At 38.0% G+C, this 25,206-nt stretch overlaps 1 protein-coding gene across 2 annotated transcripts in view; it reads right to left on the reverse strand.

Annotated features, from left to right (window-relative positions):
* si:ch211-132g1.7 (prostaglandin F2 receptor negative regulator) overlaps positions 1–24,775 on the reverse strand; it is a 37,941-nt gene extending 13,166 nt beyond the window's left edge. For both annotated transcript variants that reach the window (XM_017686648.2, XM_017686649.2), the window contains exons 1-8: positions 24,272–24,775; positions 21,204–21,569; positions 17,557–17,964; positions 14,743–15,108; positions 11,552–11,974; positions 10,764–11,171; positions 8,009–8,116; positions 805–1,110 (exon numbers count right to left, since the gene is read on the reverse strand). In XM_017686648.2, coding sequence (XP_017542137.1) covers positions 805–1,110; positions 8,009–8,116; positions 10,764–11,171; positions 11,552–11,974; positions 14,743–15,108; positions 17,557–17,964; positions 21,204–21,569; positions 24,272–24,314 — 2,428 coding nt within the window. In that variant the 5' untranslated portion in view covers positions 24,315–24,775. The remainder of the gene's footprint in view (positions 1–804; positions 1,111–8,008; positions 8,117–10,763; positions 11,172–11,551; positions 11,975–14,742; positions 15,109–17,556; positions 17,965–21,203; positions 21,570–24,271) is intronic.
* Positions 24,776–25,206: the final 431 nt, after the last annotated feature.

The following is a 25,206-nucleotide window of genomic DNA, read 5'->3' on the forward strand; positions in this document are numbered from 1 at the left end:
AAGATACAGCTGTCTGTATCAAGATTGCTCACAGATATTGCCTCTTTTATGAGCTGTTGTACATAGATGGTGCAGGATTAGCTATTCACACAGCCAGCTCCAAGCACTATATGCAGGCAGCACTGAATTTACTTCCCATTTCCTCTACTAACCCAAAGTTCCTGTGCCCCACTTCCTATGCTGTACACTAGGGGTCACTATTACAATGGCAGGGCCAGAACACTACTGTTGCCATTGGCTTGCTCATGGGAGCTTGGGCCTGGATTTTTGTGTAAAGCTGCTTTGTGACGACACCTGTTGTAAAAAGCACTATAAAAATAAACTTTGACTTGACTTGTTTAAAAACTCCAGCAGCACTGCTGTGTCTGATCCACTGGTACCAGTGCAACATACACTAACACAGCACCACCACATCAGTGTCACTGCAGTGCTGACAATGTGCAATCACCCAAATAAAATAGACAGAGTGTAGATAAAAATAGGTGTACTTATATACGAGAACATATATACAAAGATGACTAATATTTATTGTGTTTTACTTATCACTAATTTAATAACAGGGCTTGGCTTAATTTTCTTTGTTACATGACAAGTGACTAATGAACAATAGGGTATTTAAAAAAATCTTTATCAAGCTAAATGCTAGCTGGTCAGTTGAGAGCAAACAGTTGCCTTGTCTTCACTCTCTGTCCACAAGTGTTTATGCATTCTCATTCTTCCTTAGTGGGTTTTGGTCCAGGAGCTAAATCTCAAAGAATTGAATCATCAACAATCAAGAAGAACGGGGAAAAATGTTCTACTCACATGCGAACTTGACATTCAGAAAGACCCGCTTAGATATGAGGTCAGGTTCCTTGCTCCAGACTCCTGATATGCCTGATCGTATCCAAGGCGTGGCAGTGCAGTAGTACTCGCCCGCATCACTGTCCTGGGTCCCATGAATGTTGAGGGTAAATCTTTGGGCTCTCAGGCGCTCCAGACTGCAGTCGCTGGAATCATTACGAGGACTTTTCTTTACCATGCCCCAGCGATCCATACTGGCCAATAGAGTGAGACTGTCTGATCCCCGTAATGGACTCAGATACCACCGTATCTCATATGCCACATCATCTGGATTATGAGAGAGATTTGTGAAAAAATGTACAGTATTTACAGTAAAAACAGTCAGTTAACAATGCTATGAACAAAGCTCACTGACTCTACTGACTACTCTAAAAGTTGTTGAAAAGTTTACGTTACAGTAATGATAAAGATGATCAAGACAGCCAGAGACTTTTTATAGACAGATGTTTATAGAGCCACTGAGAAGGGACCATGACAAGGATCACAGTAAGGAGGTTCTGAGGTAAATTCTGAGACATAAATTGATGTGTGTAAGTCAAATGTTTGTCTAGATCTGACTGGATGTATATTATAGTTAGACATTTACAGACATATTCATTTAAAGTTGCTTGACAAGTACATGAAATTCCACATAAAACATGTGGTTGTCTATATAAACATTCTCCAAAGCACTTTCACATGAAATCATTATCATTTGTGGAAATATGTGACAGTAGCCTTGCATGTGTTGTTTCTAAAATGCCTGCACATCTTATAACCTTCAGTCTGAAACAGAAAGAAATTAAATGAATAATGGATGAGCTTTTCAAAGAAAACCTTACATTTTTGTTTAATGCAGGCCCATTCTGATCAGATCAAACATAAAAAGGAGGAAGGAAATTTAACCATACGGAGCCACTAAACTTTATTTGAAGACGCAACAGGCATGGTACAGTTTTGTCAGTGTTTCCCTACACTATACCCATCCACAAAAAAAAAACAACTCAAAGTCTGTAGGAAATCATCAGTCAACATTTAATATAAATATACAGTATCTTGAGCAGAAAAACTGGATTTTCCTCAGGATATTAGAGAAGGAAAATTGTTTCATGGCAATGTACTTTTTCCAAGATGATCATTCTTCACTAACCATACTTCTCTGTGAGGATTCAGTTGATGAATTCAACTTTAAATTCAGCTAACTAAAAACATGTGGTTATTTTATTTTCTATAAACTAGATGCAAGTAAATCAGATGGACATACAAGATAGAATTGGTGTTTGTTATGTGTTCTGCCCTTATGTCTTCGGACATGGTCATTGTAAAAATGTTACTATACAGGTTGATTTTTGCCCCCTAATGTACACTATATTGCCAAAAGTATTTGTTTGTCTGCCTTCACACACATATGAACTTGAATGACATGCCATTCTTAATCCATATGGTTTAATATGATGTCGGCCCTCCCTTTGCAGCTGTAACAGCTTCACCTCTTCTGGGAAAGCTTTCCACAAAGGGTTAGGAGTGTGTTTATGGGAATTTTTGACCATTATTCCAGATGTGCATTGTAAGGTAAGACACTAACGTTGGACGAGAAGGCCTGGCTTGCAATCTCTAGACTAATTCATCCCAAAGGTGTTCTATGGAGTTGAGGTCAGGACTCTGTGCAGGCCAGTCAAGTTCTTCAACACCAAACTCGCTCATCCACGTCTTTATGGACCTGGCTTTGCGCACTGGTGCGCAGTCATGTTAGAACAGGAAGGGGTCATCCCCAAACTGTTCCCACAAAGTTGGAAGCATGAAATTGTCCAAAATCTCTTGGTCTGCTGAAGTATTAAGCAGGGTCCAAGCCCTATTCCTGAAATACAACCCCACACCATAATCCCCCTTCTACCAAACTTTACATTTGGCACAATACAGTCCAACAAGTACTGTTCTCCTGGCAACCGCCAAACCCAGACTCGTCCATCGGATTGCAAGATAGAGAAGCGTGATTTGTCACTCCAGAAAATGTCTCCACTGTTCTCGAGTCCAGTGGACCATCAGAGATGCTGGCTTTTGAACTTTGCACTGATAACAATCCGGACAATCCTTTTCCTCTTTGGCCTGGAGGACACGACGTCCATGATTTCCAAAAACAATGTGAAATGTGGACTCGTCAGACCACAGGACACTTTCCCACTTTGTGTCAGTCCATCTCAGATGAGCTCAGGCCCAGAGAAGCTGGCGGCATTTCTGGGTGTTGCTGATATGTGGCTTTCGCTTTGCATGAGTTTTGAGTTTTTCCTTCCACTTGTAGATGGAGCTACAAACTGAGTTCACTGACAGTGGTTTTCTGAAGTGTCCTGAGCCCATGTGGTAATATCCGTTACAGAATGATGTTGGTTTTTAATGCAGCGCCGCCTGAGGGATCGAAGGTCACGCGCATTCAATGTTGGTTTTCTGCCTTGCCGCTTACTTGCAGAGATTTCTCCAGATTCTCTGAATCTTTTGATGATATTATGGATGGTAGATGATGAAATCCCTAAATTCCTTGCAATTGCACATTGAGAAACGTTGTTCTTAAACTGTAGGACTATTTGCTCATGCAGTTGTTCACAAAGTGGATGCTCCCTTTCAGGGATGCTCCCTTTATACCCAATCATGACACTCACCTGTTTCCAATTAACCTGTTTACCTGTGGAATGTTCCAAACAGGTGTTTTTTGAGCATTCCTCAACTTTTCCAGTCTTTTGTTGCCCTTGTCCCAACTTCTTTGGAACGTGTTGCAGGCATCAAATTCAAAATCAGTGAATATTTGAAAAAAACAATAAAGTTTATCCGTTTGAACATTAAATATCTTGTCTTTGTAGTGTATTCAATTGAATTTAGGTTGAAAAGGATTTGCAGATCATCGTATTGTGTTTTTATTTATGTTTTACACAACGTCCTAACTTCATTGGAATTGGGGTTGTAAAAAAGTGGAAATGATTTGGAGCAACTCAGCCATGAAGTGCTAGGCCATGGAAAATGACATAGTGGGCTCAGCAGATGCTGAGGCGCATAGTGCGCAGAGGTCGCCAACTTTCTGCAGAGTCAGTCACTACAGACCTCCAAACTTCATGTGGCCTTCAGATTAGCTCAAGAATAGCGTAGAGAGCTTCATGGAATGGGTTTCCATGGCTGAGCAGCTTCATCCAAGCCTTACATCAACGAGTGCGATGCAGAGTCGAATGCAGTGGTGTAAAGTGCAATGAAGACATTCTTTGGAGTGACAAATCACGCTTCTCTATCTTGCAATCTGATGGACGAGTCTGGGTTTGGCGGTTGCCAGGAGATTTGCAAATCATCGTATTCTGTTTTTATTTATGTTTTACACAACGTCCCAACTTCATTGGAATTGGTTGTATAATACCACTGACAGTTGACTGAGGAATATTCAGTAGCAAGGACATTTCACTACTGGACTTGTTGCACAGGTGGCATCCTATCACGGTACCACGTTGGAATTCACTGGGCTCCTGAGATCGACCCATTCTTTCACAAATGTTTGTAGAAGCAGTCTGCAGGCCTAGGTGCTTGGTTTTATACACCTGTGGCCATGGAAGTAATTGGAACACCTTTATTCAATGATTTGGATGGGTGAATGAATATTTTTGGCAATGTAGTGTACAAACAGTTACAACATGGTCCTTAAGGTCCAATCACATTCACTTTTAAAAAACACAATATAAATTAAATAAAAAAGTCAACAACATTTAAAATAATATATAACTTCAGTATAATATGGTACAACTATGTTCTCTAAGTTAAGGTACTGAAAATGTAACCTACAGGGTACCACCTTGTGACAGTTTAGTGCAATTTTTGCCTTGAGACTTTAGAAAGCAATATCAAAATTCACACAGAAAAAAGAGGTGAGTTAAGGGTCAGTGAATCAGATTTGTGCTTGTTCTGCCTAATATGCTGTTTCCTGTCTGTTGTTAATCCACATACAGATGGCACAGACAGCTAGTAGAGTTTGATCTGTGGGAGCTCTAAAACATTAAATGAAGGGCTTCATATAAAATCATTACATAAAGTACTGTGCAAAAGTCAGAGACCACACTTTCATTTATTTAATTTCCAGACAAGACGCGCTCTCTCTCTCTCTCTCTCTCTCTCATATGTGTACATACATACATACATATATGTAAATATATATATAATATTTTATTTATATATATATATATATATATATATATATATATATATATATATAAAACTTTCTGTGCATCCATATAATTTTAGTTTCTTTTGATGACCCCAAGTGAATAAAATGTTGGAATGCCAAGGTCAATAACCCTTTCCAAAACATTGTAAAAAAAAATTTTTTAAACATGATTAGAATGGTTGGTAAGGTGGCAAGACCTCAGGTAAACCAAGGAAACGTAATTACTATAATATTTAATTATTTGAAAAAAAATTAAGTATTAACTTAAAGTTAAAGGACAAATGTGTCCATGCATGTTTAATTTTAAATTAAGGTGGCACAACCAGTATGCTCAAGTAGTGTAACCAGACCAGTACAGTTTAATAACTGAAACAGACCATTTAAAGCTTTACTATATTTAAGATATAAAATGCACACAGATTATAAATATATGGAGATGGAGATGTAGATGAATGTAAATTGTACATTTTTAAAACCTTATTTGTCATTGAGCCATGTATATAACATTGTTGCAAATCCTTGTAACTTTTTAAACAAGTAATAAAAACAAAGTTAAATAAAAAGCAAGTTTGGACCACTTCTATTAGTCCAATCATCATGACATGTTCACAAAAGTGAACATGTTTCAAATGATGTAAAGAAAAGCAAAATGAGGCTTTAATAAGACAGCGAAAATATGTTTGCCATCCTTACTGGTACTCTTGCATATAATACTTTGTGTACTTTGCCATTGTCAAGATAACAGTATTGGATCTTCTCTTATAATGCCAGATGAGATGCAAAAAAGCATATAAAAAGATTATTCCTCAACAAAATCCCTCACCTGTGTGCTTGTGCAAACTTGATTACAAGGTTGCGTACTTCCACTAATATATGTTTGTCAGTTATTACAGACAACAGTGTCATATATATTTCCATACTACCACAATACATTAGTTGTGCAACTGTCATATAGTGACTCAGTCTTAATGGATCTTTGTAGGTTATAGCCACACAATAGATGTTCCATATCCGATTAAGTGATTATTCACATTTCCTATCTGGCTTTAATTACCTTCTCTAAGAAAAAGAGAATGCATTGTTCACTAATTTCCCTTCTCCCTTATGTGCTCCAATCACAAAAGAAAATAAGGCAATTTTTGCAGCAGTAAGAACATGGCTTATCTCTCTCTAAACATGAAGACCCCTCAATACCTTTAAATCTTTTCCTATCATCAACTTTTCCTTAACCTATCATAACTGTTTCATTTTCAGGGTTGGCGTTGTCTGTGGTGGTGGGTTATGGGGCCCAATGTAATATATTTTCATGGGATCCAAAAAACCCTTGTGCCTCTGGAGAGAGACATATGTTGACCTTCATTGTTTGGAGGGGCACCTGCCTATTTCATGCTAGTCATACCTTATGGAGGTGCCTGCCCTAAAGTGCACAATAAATCAACTGAAGGTTTTCCAAACTAATTTTAGTCACTTATATGTGAGACATTGCATGTTATGTTCAGCTGGGAATGTTTGAAGCCAGTCAAGACTAGCATTGCATTGTTGTATTATATTTAATTTAAGTTATTCAGGAAATTTTCTTATAGTCTTAAAATAAAAAAGTAATGCAAGTGCAATTCTATTCTACTTTTCAGTGTTTTCACAGACAATCTGGAAAATGTAGGCATCTTAGCTATTGATCCAAACACACACATACTACTATTATTATAGGATATACTTAACTTTTATTACTTATTATTGTTACGTGTCGGGCCTGAAAAAAAGGGGGGGGGCTTTTCTGGCTGGTGTTATTTTCTTTCTCTTTTCTATTCTCTCTCCCTTTCTTGCTTGCTCGCTGGTATGTCCCCTCCCTCGTTTGTTCCCTATCTCCATTACAGGTTGGCTGCAGTGTCAGTCATCGTTAGAGGACCCGTCCCCCACTGCGGCCAATCATCATCCAGAGTTCAGGCCCTGGAGGAGGGACTTGAATTTTAAAAGAAGACCGGGGTTACCCCTGGGCTCTAAGCTGATTCCGTTCTTTTTTTCACAGTGTCCCAACTTTTTTGGAAATGGGGTTGTAAATATGGCTCAGTATGTACTAATGTAGTAGTATAGGCCGATAAATATAACATTAATGCACACTTAATTTGCTCTGCTTTAAGCTTCAGCTCAGCTATAGCAGCTTTTTCTCTGGTAGGATACATCTCCTCAAAAGTAGAAAAGTTTCTAGTAAAATGTCTCTCAACATTCAACTTTTTATGAGGCTGAAATCAGCTTCTTATTCACCAGCTTCTTGTTCGGATGTAACTGCTGCACAATTTAAGGTAGAACAGGAAAATTAGAATGAGAAGCTGACTTTAGCTTTGCGACTTTTTAGTGTTTTACAGTTTCTCTCTGTAAATTAAATGTATCAGTAAACCAGCTGGAGTGCTTACAAGGCCATTACTGGAAAAGGTTACAGTCAAAACACAGGTGGACATAGGAACAAAGTGGTGAAGCAAGGTAGAAACAAGGGACAAGAGACTGCGTCCCATTTCAATGCTACTTTTTAAACAAGTCTCCGCCAACTGCTACTCATCCTATTAAGATGTTAATTTTTTTAACTTGCAAGCTAGCAGAGTAATGTAAAACTGTATCAGTTGTCATGTGAAACAGAGCATCAAACATAGGCCAGCAAAGCAGACATGGAGATGGAGCAGTTTCTAAGCTTCCAGTTTGAACATGGCAAATCGATTGTTATAGTTTTAAAATATAAAGCATTTTGAAGTATTTCATAGTTATTGCTTGCTGCAGGTTTGTCTGCCATTTTTGGGGGGTTTGAAAAGTGAACTGTTTCAGGTGGCCATGATTTCTGGGCAAATTTTGGTGCCAAAATGAACACTTGTGTTGATTTAATCCTTGGCTCCCAGCTACTCTTTCAGAAATGTCTAACATTAATCAAAATGTATAGTGGGTTTAATGTGCAGTGACTGAACATAAAATGATCTAGTATTTTTTATATAAACGAATATGTCTTACCTGTGTTGGGAGATGTTCCTGATACACTCACTATACACTCCATCTTAACTGTTTCCCAGGGGTAAATGCTGCTGGTGTCTGAACTGATAGATAGCTCGAAAGATGGTCCTACAGAGAATAAGAATGAAAAATAGTGATCAAGGATGGACTTCTTTAATTCATTCATTTGTCTGGAAAAACCATCAGAACAAACAAATAAGTAAAAAACTTGTTTAACAAGTATGGAACATTTTGTGCAGACAATCTACAATCTTTCCCCCCACTGTTTCACAAACAAATGCTTGATTCAAGAATTCCTAAATTGCTGAGTTACACTACCAATGGTGTAAAGGCAAAAGCTTAACATCGGAACACAGGTTGTAGTGCCACTTTGAACTAGTTTAAACTAGCTTTGGACAGGGGCAATAAAACGCTGGTAAAGTTGTGTAACGTTTAAAAAACACCTTGTGGTTAATTGGTAACAATAACATGATTGAGTATAAAATGAGCATCACAGAGTCTTTCAGAAGTAAAGATGAGGAGGGGTTCACCACATTGTGAAAGACTGCACAAGCAAATAGTGCAACAATTCAATAATAACATTTCAAGTGGAAAAGTTTCTGTCGTCTGACAAATCAATCAACATTTTACATTTTTTTTTAGAAATCATGGACACTGTGTCCTCCGGGCTAAAGACCACTCAGTTTGTTATCAATGCATAGTTAAAAGCCAGTATTCATGATGGTAAGGGGTGCATTCCTGCACATGGCATAGATGAGTGGCACAACTGTGAAGGCACCATTAATGCTGAATGATATATAATTAATTAAGAGACCCTTATTAGTCCCACAATGGGGAAATTTCACCTCTGCATATAACCCATCCGTGAAGTGAAACACCACATACACTCTAGTGAGCACACACACACTAGGGGGAAGTGAGCACACTTGCCTGGAGCGTTGGGCAGCCCAATCTGCAGGCTCGGGGGATTGATCCGGTCACAAGGCTGGTTCCCTAACCTCCAGCCCATGACTGCCCCATATAATATATATATATAATATATATATATATATATATATATATATACATACATACACACACACACACACGTGTTTCTACAACATGTGCTGCCATCCAGACGACGTCTTTTTTAACAAGACAATGTCAAACTAATTCTATGTGTTACAACAGTATGGCTCTGTATTATAAGAGTCAGGGTGCTAAACTGGCCTGCCTGCAGTCCAGACCTGTCACCACTGAAAAAATTTGGCACATTATGAAATGAAAAATATGACAAAGGAGACCCCGAACTGATGAGCTGCTGAAATCCTACATCAAACAAGAATGGGAAAACATTCCACTTTCAAAACTACAGCAATTGGTCTCCTCAGTTCCCAAAAGTGTTACAAAGTGTTGTTAGAAGAAGGAAGTGATGAAACACAGTGGTAAACCTGCCTCTGTCCCCACTTTTTTGGAATGTGTTGTTCGCATCAAATTCAAAATGGGCATTTTTTTTTTCAAAAAACAAGAAAATTTCTCAGTTTCAACATTTGATGTGTTGTCTTTGTACTATTTTCAATTAAATATAGAGTTTAAATTATTTGCACACCATTGAATTATGTTTTTATTTACATTTTGCATAGCATCCCAGCTTTTTTGGAAATGGGTTTGTAAAAATAACTAAATATGTCCCTACTTGAGAAAAATGTTAAATTTTTGCATACTGATACTGAAAGCTTGAGTGTTGGCCAATACCAATATAAAAATTACTTTAAAGCTTAAATGAAATTGTGTTTTTTAATTGAATCACTTAATTTAACAGGTGAAAATAGGTTAACATGGTCAAGCTACTTAAACACTTTACTACCTTACAGGAAAGAAATAAATATCTATTTCATGATTAGTACAAAATCAGATCAGATTCATTTCTACCCCCACCCCATGTAACCGAAGTGATACTTTTTATAATCCCACAAACAGGGAAATTACACCTCCACATTTAACCCATCCGTGAAGTGAAACGGATGGAGCGGTGGGCAGCCCTATCCACGGCGCCCGGGGAGCAATTGGGGGTTAGGTTTCTTGCTCAAGGACACCTCAGTCATGGACTGTCGGCACTGGGGAGCGAACCAGCAACCTTCCGGTCACAGGGCCAGTTCCCTAACCTCCAGCCCATGACTGCTCCCTACAAGTGAGATCAGTCTCAAACACATATTATGGAATATGACACTATTAAATGTTGGTATATTTAACCATTATTTTCACAGAAAACAACCTTCATGGCAATAATCCTCCCAGCACCTAGTAAAGTGCACCATTTCTATGTTTTATCCTTTATGTTATATAAATCAAAGTGTAAAGATGGATAAATGCTAAATTCTAACAAAGGTAAAGCATGGCTTCAAAATTAGAAAGACAGCAGTAAATTATATTGCATACTCATTAGAACATACTGTTATCCTGCTAAATACTTCATTATACTGTCATATTTATGTGAATATGTGTGGTCTCCACACGATATTCATGGAGCTACATAATTATAGAAAAGCTTAAAAAATATAGCCACAATAGTACAGAACAACAGAACTTTCTCAACCTCTTATTATTCATCAAATTATAATAGGAACAACACTCTAACCTCTTCTTTCAGCAAAATAGGAAACTATATAGTTTACATACATTATTATACAAACTACATAGCAAACCCATAAAATAGTAAATATCTATTTTGATGTCAGCCAATGTGAGTTCAAGGATTTGTGTATTAAGCTCTTACTTGTGTGATCAAAGGTAAGCAAAACTTTATTTGAGTCTGCTTTCGCCACCTCTGCCCACTCGTTCCTATCCTGTCTGGTCCACACACCAACTTCACACGAGTAGAATCCTTTATCTGTTAACTGCACACCCTGGATCCGGAATCGGAACTCCTCTCTGCCACTCTTCAACAAACTTAGACTATCCTTTCGACTGGATTCCAGCCAATCTTCTAATTTGAGAATAAGGTCAGGGTTGAGGGAAGCGAGTTTGCGATTGGGAGCTCCAATGCTTTCCTGGACCAGTATGAGGACAGAAAGGGATATGCCCGCCTGGAGGTTCTTAAGTCTAGCCTGGCAGGCCATCTCAAAGGTGGAGCCAGTAGACGTTGCTGGCCGCACAATACGAGCTGCGACACTGACTCCAGGGCCTGGGAAGTGAGAGAGGAAGAGACAATGAGGAGGAAGGAGACTTTCAGAGTAAGTGGTGGGGCTGGGTGTTAAAATTAAAGTGCATTGTAAATAGAAGTTAAACTAATTTATAGACACATTAGTCTTGGTTCAGTCCTTTGATGTGTACTCTTGGCAAACTGTTCAATTAAAGATCATATCAAAACCTTGCAGCTCCATTTTTTCATTCTTTATTTTGTCGTGAATGTGACTGGGTGGCATAAATATTGCAACTAATGCACAGAAAACATCAGATGGAAGGAATGTTTTATGTCAGAACAAATTAAATTGTAGACCAATGTCAATATTAAATTATTTAAATTCTTTACATGCAATTAAAATTATGAAAATGAGAACTCACCTTTGGAAGCCAATCTGACTGTCAGTGCATGAGATCGATGTTCTGATGACTTTTTCCAGTTTCCATGACGAGTGGGTGCCCATGTCATAACACTGCAGGCATATTCACCTGCATCTGTGTTTGCAGTATGGAGGAGATGGAGCTTAAAGGTGGCTGGCTCCATTTGGGTCACCACGATATGTCCTGAGGCAATGCGGCTCCTGTATTTCTCACTGGGAACAAGAGCTCCATTTTCATTGAGAGAAGCGATGATGTCAGTGGTCCTCTGGTCATTAGAAGGTGAGGCTACTGAGTAGAACCAGGAGACACCCAGTCGTTCCCACCGGAAGAGAGAGATGTTGGTCACTTTACACACAAGCTCTGTCGGCTCCCCTAAATACTGCGCTACAACTGGAGAATCAAGAGCCACCGTGAACGCTGGATCTAACAAAGACAAAGAAAAAGGCATAAACACAGTTATTCAAACAATTCAGTTTCTGGGGTGTCCCATGTGCTACTGGAAACATTTAAAGGTTTGACATTATACAGGTGCCAATGTACTAGTTACATCTACCATGTACCTGCAGTCACTGGCTATGGTAGCATGCACACCTTCCATAAACTGTGTAGGTTAACAAATACAGATTATCTGTTGCTGCACAGTTTGTCATTCACCCAATTGTTTACATTTTCCTTTTTGGCACATTGTCTTATCCAGAGCAACCTTCTTAAGTTAATCATGTCACAGAAGAAGGCAATTGTAGTCTTACTGCTATAGCTTGGTGTGCTAGCCAGGGCAGGAAATTAAACTCCAGTCTGCTGCTTAGAGGGCAGTGCAAACACTCATTACACAACACCAACCAAGCTGGAATGGTTATTGGAAAGGGGCCATCACAGGACCACTGCTGACCAGATATTATTTAATGGTAGACCGTTTTCAGCACAGCATGACACCAACATGGCAGTGGTGTAGCAGAGTATTGGTGTGGCGCTAGTATGAATGTTTCAGCAGCTGACACACTCATACTAGCACATATGAGTGTATCAGCAGTGTTGCTGAGTTTATAAACACTGTGTCTACTTATTGAGCACTTTATTAGACACATCTATCTTGTTGGCACAGCTTGTGACAATATTAGGTAGATGTACCTAATTACAGTACACGTGTGCAATTAAACGTATGCTATTTGCACAACAGTATTAGCTGCCTGTAGCAATGGAGTCAAGATGCATGGTTGGAGGTGAAAGCTCTGTGAAGCTGCTTTCACTGTCAGCCGTTTCCTTGCACAACTGGGTGCCTGCATGCATGGCAGAGCAGTGCTGGCATAAACCACACAAAAGCTCCCTCACGCTCATTTGCAAGATGCCATGAAAAACACACAGATAGATGACAAATCTAAACACTAGATAACACTAGACATGCTATGTTCACATTCAGTGGGCTAAAAGAGAGGCAAGAAGTGGGAAACACACATACAACTCAATGTGCTTCACTAAGCCCCATATGTAGTGGTGGGTTTGCGATAGGCTTTTGGACAGCATTGCAACTGAGTCATTAGAACCATCTGCCTAGTGTAGCTCCAAACCTCCCTACTTCCTGCTCTTCTTAAAACCCTTTTTCCATCAATTTCATTGCCAGAGTAAGCTGAAGACAGATAATAGAGAGTAGAAAGCACTCTGAAAAATTGGGGCAAAACACAAAGACTCCAAGATTAAGTTAGAGTAGTGTACTATTCAAATTGATTATTGTGGAAAATTAATATTGTACAATGTTTGCAAATAGAATATGAATGCAAACTATGGCGGTATGTACACGATCTAATGGTCCTGCATAGACAATACCAAATGAAAGAACACATGTGTCACATAACTCATTTCTTTAGCCTGGCAAATAGGACAGACAAGATGAATGCCCCTCTGCTGCCTTTTATAGCAAGTTGCTGGGGACAAGAATGAAGTACCCTGGGAACTGAACAAGAGGGCAAAGGGGTGTCTAAGAGTGAGCGTCAGTCAAGCTCAGCTGGTCTCTCCACACCAGACACTCAATCCACATTATCAAACACTCAGGCATTCTGTCACAGACTGTCTGTCTCTCACTTATTCTACTACTGTTTTTTTTTCCTTTTTCCTGTCTCTCTCCCTCTATTTCCACATTCTTTTGCTTTTCTGCTGCACACCTGTGCAAAACCCCTCATAAAAATAAAGGTTGTTAAAATTGTTTTTGGCTAATATGGTTCTAGAAGAAAATTTAACTAACATTAAAATCTTTTACACATACATCTCGTTTGCAAAATCACTCTGAAGTATTTTAAGGCACTTTTAAAAAGTTTGTATATACTTAAACTCTGTTTCTCTTGTAATATAATGACTAACTGACTATTATTTATCATAGACTATGAGTACGGTCATAAAAAAAGACCTAGCCCTTAAAACACTATAGATATCATCAGCTGTCCTTAATGGTCTGCTGAGGCTTGAGCAGTACTGGCTAACTTACTTCATCTACTTTATAAAGTTACTGTAAAGCCATTATTGTACAAAAGACGTAGCTAGGAAAACATAGTTAAAACCTCCAGCACACTGCTAAAACTGCTACAAACCATTTTTGACAATGACAAGTTAGTTTTTGGCTTTGGATGGGTAGAAAACTGGGCACAGGATCTCACTGTTACTTGTTCTCCCAGTGCATCTTTTGACTGTAGCTGGAGTTTAAAATTCAAACACTGGCATGAAATGATAACAAACTGAAGGCTTGACACAATGGTGGACATCAAAAGTTATTCAGCTGTGACTAATGGGCTGGGAAAATAAGATGACAAAGATCTGATTGGCCATAACACAGCAGTGACAGAAAACAAATCAAATTTCATTATCCCAAAAAAATGCAGTTTAATAAATATTCTGTTGATTGGGTGGGTCTGTGATCGATCATTTCAGTGTTTTAGTCATCCTTGCAGGCAAAAGAGATAGAAATGTGTCCCCACTTTGGCTAATTGAGACTTGTCTAATAGTTGCAAACAATGAACAAAAAAGACAATGGAATTTTATGGCATCATGAGCTAAAATCTCATTATCATGGCACACCCATTATGGATTAATTTTTCTTCCTCTGGTCAGTCACTTAATCTGGGTCTGTACATGTCTACACTAATTAATCACTCAGTTCATTCTCTGTTCACATGCAGTGTGATCATATTGCAAGTTCTACTCACCTTTCGGGTTAACCAGCACCTCTACAGGGGTTGATCTTTTCTCTGCGGCCTGGTACCATTTTCCCTTGCTGTGTTGCACCCAAGCCCTCACCCTGCATGAGTAGAATCCCATATCAGTCAGCTCAATTCTTTGAATCTCCAGTCTGAAAACGCCTTCTCCAACTTGGGTTAAGCTCAATACATTTGAGGTTTTTTCCACTATGCCATCTCGACCAAGATGGGTGAGAACCTGTGTGGCGTTTAGTAGCCAAGTCACCTCGAGACCTAGGACAGCGTAGTCATCTGCAGAAACCAAGCACGTAAGGTTCAGAGTGTCTCCTATGGTGAGGAAGGTGTTGCCCAGGACTTGCACAGTGAGGGATTCAGCTGAAATCAAACAATAAAGGGGAAACGGTTTAGCATTGCTGTTATTGCATCAGTAATACATAATGAAAAAATATGCACTTTTACTTATTCACTGAAGAGAACTGCCTTCATGCATGTTGTTTTTTACCTTATTATTATTATTATTAAATTATATTGAAAAGTTTAGAATATGCACTTTCTAGAGAATTTCTACACTTACAATAACCACAAGATACTTACATATATATATATATATATATATATATATATATATATATATATATATATATATATATATATATATATATATATATATATAATCCTTGAACCTCTATTCTTACAGGAAGGTTTCTAAATTAAGGATTTCATAAAATTCCAAAGTTTTCAGCTCAAAATTCCAAACGGCCTCTGAATTCAACATCAGTACAAGTACTATGCATTTGGAGCTTCTTTAAATTGGTTTCCATGGTCAAGTAGCTGCACATTTTTGGGATGAATTGGAATGTTGACTGCCGGCCCGAACTTCTCATCCAACATCAGTGCCTGAAGCTCACAAACCTTTGGTATGTGAAGGGGCAACTCCATATTAATGCATAATAATGAATTTTGAATGGAATGTCCAACAACTAATATTGGTGTCCATATGGCCATATACTGTGTATATAGTAATAATGTAGTAGTAATATAAAAACAGTAATAATCTCACTTCAGCAGAGTAGGAAATGAGACCTCACAGATACCATTTATTACATCTTTTGGATTACTATTGTAAATCCTGAACACACTTTACTGCAATTTACTGTTAGCTCACATTAACAGTGGAGAAAGTGACCCATGCTATCTTGGTTTCTGAGGATCCTGTGGCCTTTTAGAGCTGTGACACTTCAATATATGTCCAGTTTTAATTAAATTCTGTAGCATCGCTCACAGCCTACATGGTAACCTGGGATGTCCTTGGTAACGTAAACTCAAATAGTCAGGTCTGTATGAAGAGTCACAGACACTTAGCAAACAGTACAAAAAAGGAAAAAAGGAAACAGAAGCCGTAGTCATTAGCACTCATATATTGTATTGCATCATTCTCAGAATTGTAGGATAATTAAATACTTGTATTATTTATTGTATAACTAGGGCTGCACAATGTGAAGATAAATGCAGTGTTTGAAAGTGGTTGGATACTGTAACAATGGTATGAGAAGTAATAAATTATGATCAAAATTGCTTGTCTGACGGTATGCAACAAGCACAAAAATGAATAGTTTTCAAAAATGACTAAATATATCATTTTTTCCATGAACTTATTTATTCATCACCATGATAGTAGTTTTTGAGTTGAGCATGCATGTGTTTCGTTAACCACTTTTGCTTTACTGAACCACTAGAGAAGAATGGCCATTATATCGTTTGCTGTACATGTGGGTGACAGGGTTTCGAGCCTGGCTCAGGAGAGTATGTCCCTGCTCTAATATATTAGTCATATATTAGGCTCCTATTGCTACATTCCCACAAATCTAGTACCATAACTGTTATACTGTGCATGTTATGTCATTCAATCCATTCTGTCATCAATTAATGATGTGTTCATCACATTGAAGGGTAATGAGAGCATTTGATGGAACAAAATTTCTAAAATAGGCCTAAAGACTGTAATGGCAACAGATTAATTAAGATTAATTATTGGTCTAACATCTAAAAGAAATTTGACTGCTGAAAATGGAAAAAAAAGTATTTTACTTTTTGATGAACTCCATCTAACTCACCACAAACAAACACAGAAGTTTAGTAGAAAGTCTAAAAAGTGAAAAAAAAATTTACATTAAAAAGTAAATGTAGCAGATAAGGTAAGAAAATTTAATAAATGGAGAATGGCAAAAAAGCATTTTAAACTATCACACCAAGAAACAAATGGAATGAGCAAAGGAGATGAGACACACACGTTAGCTGGGTGTAAGCAGGATATATATTTAGGGGCGCATTATATTGTAATTATATCTTATTTTTTGAGTATTTATTGTGCTCCAGAATTTAGGGAAACAAAAATGGTTCTTCTATGACATTGCTCAAGTAACATTTTCTGGCACATTTCCTGTATGGATAAAACAAATAACAGGGATTGCATATGCTAATTTTATCAATACTAAAATAATTTAATAAATGGAAAAAACAAACAATCATAAAATAAAATGTGACAGAATCAATGGCAAAGAAGAAGCACTGTTGATTTCCAAAAAAATCTCTCAATGTAACCATTTTTGAAAATGAGTCATGGGAGCGTAATGAGCCTTTATGGCATAAAGTACATTGTGTACATAAAGTAAATATTGTAAAGGTTCTATAGCTATAAAGTTTTTTTTTGAAAATTGTATGTCCAAGGAAACTATTCCTAGAGGGAATAGAGTGTAAATCCTCTACACATACAAACATACCCATAAACATACACTCAAAAGCTACTCTGCAATCCATCCTCACCTGTTGGGACAACGGCCACTTGACCCATGACTGCTGTCTTTTCCTGTATCCTGTTCCAGACACCCTGCTCTCTGGTCCACTGTCTGGCAGCACACACATACATTCCCTCATCAGCAGGCACTGCTCCAGAGAGCACCAGGCTGTAGGAGCCACCACTGTCCATATGCAGATGCATTCCACCATCTGCATACCGCCGGGTGAAATTCAAACCAACAGTTACTCCCACATCAGGTCCAAAGGTAAAGATATCCTCTTCTAGTGAATGCTCCTTTTTAATAGAATAGGTAACTGACAGGTAAATTCCCTCAACGAAATCATAGGATATGTTGCAACGCAGACTGATGGATCTGCCCTCAGTGACCGAGGAGACTGGAGCTTCAGGGACCAAGACCAGCATATCAGCAATTACTGCAAGCAAACAATAACAAGGAAGTGAGTTCAGGACATTTTTGGCATAGGTGCGGAATAGTACTGACATATTTATGTCCATGGAAAAAAAATACATGTATGGATACAAAAATACACAGGCACACATGTTTAGTGGCAGAAATATTTTTATACATAAACAGGAAAATCCTAAGTAAATTAACGGTCAGTAATAAGCATATATTAAATTGCATAAGTAGCAAAATATAGTTTAAACATACTGAAATCCAGAAAGGACAATTAAGTCTTGCATAAATATGTTACAAAATGATTTCCTTAAGATGATTTCTTAAGGTTTAGGTTTACTTTACATGCATTTACATTTCTAAGGAAATTAATCACGCATGTTGCATAAAACATTTTTAAATGCTTTATGAAGAACTTAAGGAAATAATGAGAGAAAACACTTAAGTTGGAGCTTAGGGTCTTTTTAAATGCAATAACTTTAGAAGAATTTTAATATAATAACTTTAAAAGAAGGACCAATAAAGGACTGCATTTGCATTGTTAACAAATAATTAATTTTTATAATTAAATACTGAGACTTCTAAAGTGTACCTTTATTTTGCATCATTTGCAACAAATGAAAATACTGTACTGCTGCCACGTTTGGCTAAACTTCATTGTACCTGCTTATTCACCTTATATTCATCTAAAGATCAATACCTACTTGACCAGCATTGACCGTTCTGAAAGTAAAAACTGTTTCAAGTGAGAATTTATACTTAAAATTGCTGAAAGTATTAAAATTTTTCTTTAAAATCTGAAAAAAAAATTGTTTGGTTCAAAGGAACTTTACTCAGTATCCTTGCCCACATTCCAAAGTAAATGACATTTTTTACAACATCAGATTATTTAACTTAGTCATCGCCTGCAATATAACATTGGTAATGGGTAGTGTGGCTGTAAGAGAAATATAATGTGAGCTATGAACTAATAGAAATCATTTTTATTTGCTTTATGTTTAATCATGATGGAAGTATGAACATTTTTGCTGCAATGTTTTGTAAATGTACACAACTGAATGTAGCTTTCTTGGCATATACCTGGTCACCTGTGAATCACAGTATCAAATGGCTAAATCATTACTTTACTAATGTGTTTATAAAAGTCTACTCACATAGACCATGTACTGTGGAAAGCATTGCATAACCTCTTTAGTCATTATGACAATAACATGATTTGCTGACTGACATTCAAGTCCTGTGAAATCCACATGTAATATTTTCACAATAAATTTATACTAAAAAAAATCTGGGACAGTATGCGAAATGCAAATACAACCAGAAAGCGGTGATTTGTAGACACAGATTTTCTTAAACTATCTAATTAACAAAAAGTACTTTTAAGTGTTTTGGCTGACCACCTTGATTTAATAATTAAATTTTATATAAACAAATTTAGAATTTGATGACCACAACACACTCCACAACGCTGGGACAGGAGTAAAATAAGAGTGAAAAGTTTATTGAACCAAGCAAAGATGGGTTAAGGCTTACCTGTGTACCTTTGGTGATTGTGTGTGACCTTCAAGCCCTCATACAGCATTGCATGAGAAACTATCAAAATACTGTGCCAAATATAGGCTTGGGCTTGGGAGTACTTCACAAAACCACTGTCACTGAACACAGTCTGCTGCAGTATCAAAAAATGTAACTTGAACTTTGGAACTTTGGTAAGAAGAATGCCATAAATCAAGTCTATGCAGAAACACCACTGACTTCTCTGGGTCCAAGCACCAAAAGATTGTGGAAATGTGTGCTGTGGTCAGATGAGTCTACGTTTCAACTTGTTTTTGGAAAAAACAAACTTTGAGCTCTCCATGTCAAAGTCAAAGGGAACTATCCTGACTTTTAGCAGTGGGACGTCTGGGGTTATTTCAGTAATCGTCATTCTGCACATGCAATAACAGCATGGCTTCGTAGACACAGTGTGTGTGTGCTTGACTGGCTTGCGTGCAATCCAGATCTCTTTTTGAAAGCATCATGAGGAGAAAGGTGACCACAGACTGTTGAGCAGCTAAAGTGCTGTATCAAGCAAGAATGGGCAAAAATTCCACTTGCAAAACAAATATTAATATGCTTAATTCCCAAACAATTAAAAAGTGTAATTAATAGGAAGTACATTATAATATAATAATATAATAAATATGTTATATTAACAAAATACAATCATTTTGGTTCATGAAAACACTGGAAAACTTTTCTTTGTACTTTTGTCAGTTAAATAAAATTTCAAGAAAATTAACAAATCAAAGATTCTTGTTTTTACTGCATTTTACAAAATGTTCTGACTTTTCTGGAAAAGGGGTTTATAAAGATGTGATGTGGCCAACTGTATAATAAAAATGTTCCTCAATGAGTGAATTCTGCATTCTGTGGTGCATGTTATACAAAGATTCAGGGAATCTGGAAAAAAAATCTTTTATGTGCGTAAAAGTCAAAGCCAAAAACTACAACTGAATGCCCATAAACTTTGATCCCTCTGACGGATTACAAAAATCTGCGCTAAATATCACCCCATGTGCTTGGGAATACTTTGACAAACTGTTGTCTATAAACGTCCATAGCTGCATCCACAAATCCAAGTTATGCACAGTGGAAGCCATATATCAACAAAGTGCAGAAACACTGTTGACTTCTCTTGAGCTCATCTGAAATGGACTGAATCACCATAATGCTTCTGACATCTAGATATTTTGAGACTAGGTTTCTAAAAATGTTTCATGTACACATGATGCAGGAACACAAAGTATTTTTATTGAAATAAGCTACTAAGGGTAACAGTTTGAGAAATATTATTTTAGAATTATGAATGTTGCAAAGAATATATCAAATAATGCACCATTAATTACATCCAGATAACAGACCTCAAGTGTGTATTGTTAGCACACTAGTTAATGCGCTTTTAAATATAACCAATTACATAGCATGTGAAGCAATGCAAATCTAAACGTTAGATTTTTAGAAGAACATAATATTTTACATCAATTCACACCTGAATATGACCTGACAGTTGATTAGAACTAATTGAGTACCAACGTTCATGTATTCTAGCTTAAGTAGCGCACACAGCCTACAAGAACATTGTATTTGTTTGGCTGTTGAGTTTCAAAGCAGCTAGCTTCAGCTACCTTCTGTTGTTGTAGACCCAACATAAATGTACAACACACATAATAATGTATTCACAGCATACAAGGAATTGTGAACCCACAAACTTACCGGTCAACTGCACGTTTGCATGATAGTTTCCACTGATAACAGAATCAGTACTGGGGGTACTGCAAGTGTATGTTGCACTATCTGTCACCTTGGATTCTCTAATCCTTAACTCCACTGTGCTATCTCCCAGTCTCTGTACCCTGATGTCCTCACTGATCACCCGGTCCTTTAAAGACTGGTCTGGAAATGAAGAGTCAAAGGTAGAGATGACATTGATGGTTTCTGAACCTCGTGTGGCTTTCCAGTCAAAGTCCTGCTCCGGGGGGCCCTCATAGTCTGATACTTCACAGCGTAGAGACAATGTCTGACCTTCCACTCGCACCAAAGGTCCTGGTGGTACTGAAACTTTTCGGGCCCAGTTCAAACCTAACACCAAACAAATATTGCACAATCCAGTCAAATTACTTCAAGTATAATTTTAAAAATATTTAACAAAATCACATCAATTATTAAAACTCCTAGACATTGTTATGAACAAAATGTAAATGAAGCATGCTACCATTTATATTTCACCTCAAGCTCACCTGAGTATTCAGGAAATCTTAAGGGGTTAAGGGGTTGACTTTATAAATGACTGGGGTATAAGTATGTGATGACACAGAGGCCAAATTTGATTCATTATTATCCTACATGGTGAATATTAGAGAATACATTAATGAAATGAAAAATATTTGATGACCTTGATCAATCAAGCAAAAGCTATTAAAACACAAGAAAATGCCCATATCCAATGTTAGAGCAATAAATAAAATGTTTCTAACATCCAGACCCATAGTGAACTTGCCTGTAAGAGGACACCTTTATTTCACCCCCATGCACAGTAAGAAGGATAGTTAGAGCATCAAAAATTTCTCAGAGGATCACAGTTAAAGATTTGCATAAGATGGTAGCATTTTGGGGTCATCAAGACTCCAGAAGTACAATTAGATGACACATCCATTACAGCAAACTACCTGGAAGGTGTGCCAGCAGAAAATGTAAACACGCTTGCTAGACACTATGAAAACTTCTGGAACTGGGTTGTATGAATTTTTATTTTTGACAACATTCAAGATGGATTTGGTTTAAAAAGAAGCCTATTCTATAGAAAAAAATACCACTGTTAAGTATGGTAAAGAATTTGTAATGTTTTGGACTGATTTTCCTTCAAAGGCCTTGTGAACCTTGACAGGATACATGACATCATGGCCTCTCAAATCTTATCAACCGTTCTAGGACAAATCCCACTGCAATTATGTTAGCCAAATCAGAACCATTCTACCTTCAAAATGCTTGAAAATAAACACATAGACACACTCACAGACACCAACTTAAACAAGACCTTCTTAGGGTCACAAAGGGGGCTCTCTTTGAAGAGAGGGATCACCCACCCTTGTATAAACAGAGAGGAAAAACTGTGGGGAAAGAGAATGAAAAGAGGCAAAAAAGAGATCAGCTCAAGTGTTGCACAATTCTCACACAGTCTCTAGTAGCCATCTGTTTCTCACACTAGCAGAAGAAAGTGATTGCATGGGAAATGGAACTGGTTGGACAGCTTTAATGTTGGGAACAACTTACTACAAGACTTGCACAATCATTCATCTACATCACACCTCCTGCAATACTGCAAACAAACCTAAGACTTCAGACTAAAGTAGAAAGTAATCTTAACCTTTCAAATATCACAATTAAATAACCAACCTCCCTATCTAACATTACAGGGAATAGTAGTGGGTTGCTTCTTCGAACAGTCAATTCCAGATTATTCTACTATATTGTTTTCTCCTCCAGAGTAGCCCACTGTTTCAGTCCTCAATGAAGTCAGTTTCTGTGTGGTTCTAAATGAACTGAAACATATTGTGACCAGAGATGCTTAAACACACACACAGACCAAATTTAGAGTGCCAGCATCTCTCACTGTGCTAATTCAGGGAGAAACAATTAAGTGAAGGCCTCTGTTGCAGTAAGTCATTTTAGCTGGAAATAGAAATCTCTACCAGGCACAGATGACATGCATACATATCTCTCAGACACAGTTCACTAAATTAAAGATTCTTGTCCTACACTCATTTTCACTTCTACCTGTCTTACCACTTGGCATCACTGGCTAAATTTGAAAAACGGATCCTACTTAACATATAGTACACTGTATAGGTCACAAAACTATGGCTTCTACCCCCAGTAGTGCACTAAAATGTTAGTTAGGGAATCATTCAGAATATGGCTGAATATAAATTGCTTTGTATTAGATAAATAATATTTGATTGTAGAAGCTGCTATTTCAGGACTACACAGACAGAAGAAGGTAGGCATTTGTGATTCAGCCAACAACACACACTAGTCAGGGTTAGATTTTAAGTACACTTTAATGACAAATTTGTGAAGGAATAAAAAGCTCAGACTCTAAACTGAGAGGTGTGACTGATCAAACAGTGTAGCAGTACAGAAGCTGGCTGAAAAATGAAGGACAAAAAAGTCATTACTAACTTAACATCTGTGATTCAAATTGGTCGGTTAGTGTAGTGGGTAACACCTCTGCCTTCTACGCTGTAGACTGGGGTTCAATCCACACCTGGGTAAGCACCCTACACTATACCAATAAGAGTCCTTGGGCAAGACTCCTAACACCACCTTCGCCTACCTGTGTATAAATGATCAAACTGTAAGTCGCTCTGGATAAGAGCGTCTGCCAAATGCCATAAATGTAAATGAGGAAAAAGTAGATTCCTTTCCTTGCGTACTTACTTAAGTGAGTAAAAGTATTTACTTTTATCTAGAAAAAAAAACAGCCACACAGTACAAATCCATCAAAATGTTACTTAATGAACTGGCTAGATAAAACCAGGTACAACACACTTCCGATTATTAAGACATGAGGCTGTGATCAATATTAAAATCACACGTTGTAACTCATATAACTCTTAGTATAATATAACTCTGTTCATTTTCCTTCAGTGAGTCCTTATTTCTCTATCTGCTAGTTTAATGCAGATTTTCTGAAGACAGTGATGGGTCTGATTCTGCCACTGACCCTTCCTCTCAGATACACCACTGTCCTCCATCAGTCCTGTAATGTGTCCTGTACTTACCGCCGGTAAAACATAGGATGACAAGCGCGAGCAGCCTTTCCATGCTGTGGTGGCACGTAGTTCTTGTTAACCCTCCGTCCTTCTCTGGCACGCACTGCCAGTCGATATGCCTCGTGCACGCTCTCTGTCATGTATTTTCGCAATACAGAAACAAACCTGTTCACCGCGTTGAGGTCAGATTCACACAGGAGGAGCGAGCGTTACCGGACAGTCCTCCTTCACTTGCTGACGTGCGTCTGTGACGAAATGTGACGAAACCTCGGTTTTCTACCGGTGAACCGAGTCCTTAAGCAGTTTTTAAGCAACAACGGAACCGCTCGAACAGACTTACTGGCTGGGAAGCTCCTCGGTTAATTCAGAATTAGGACTGTTTGAACGCAGGTCTGGACAGGTTGGCTTTACAAAACAACGGATGTCCTCGCTAAAACGCGCAATACCTTTCTCTTCTACAAGGCTCAGTAGCAAAGAAGCGGAAAACACCTCTCTCATATCAAAGGTCACGCTACAAAAATTGTTCAGGTGTGGCGAGCACGTGACACGTTAGCGACTCTTGATAGTAGCCGCAGTTTTTCACTTTTCCTGTTCGGGAGGATGGCGCAGCAGATCTGGCAGATGCTACATGGGGACATCTGTGTGTGGTGATCTGGGATCAGTGTGAGATCTCGATCTCTCGATCTCTCTCTCTCTCTCTCTCTCTCTCTCTCTCTCTCTCTCTCTCTCTCTCTCTCTCTCTCTCTCTCTCTCTCTTTCTCTCTCTCACACACACACACACATTAGGGCAACGACGACACAGACAATCCTTCATGCCCTCTAGTGTTGAAAACATCTGAGAAAGCTCGAGATTTTTCACGCAGTTTTCTGTCCTGCTGAAACCACCTCGCCAAAGCTTCATATTCATCAACAGTAACCTGGAGTTTCTGCATCTGTTCCCACTG

This window comes from Pygocentrus nattereri, chromosome 12 (genome assembly GCF_015220715.1).
Source record: "Pygocentrus nattereri isolate fPygNat1 chromosome 12, fPygNat1.pri, whole genome shotgun sequence".
Taxonomy (NCBI): Eukaryota; Metazoa; Chordata; class Actinopteri; order Characiformes; family Serrasalmidae; genus Pygocentrus; species Pygocentrus nattereri.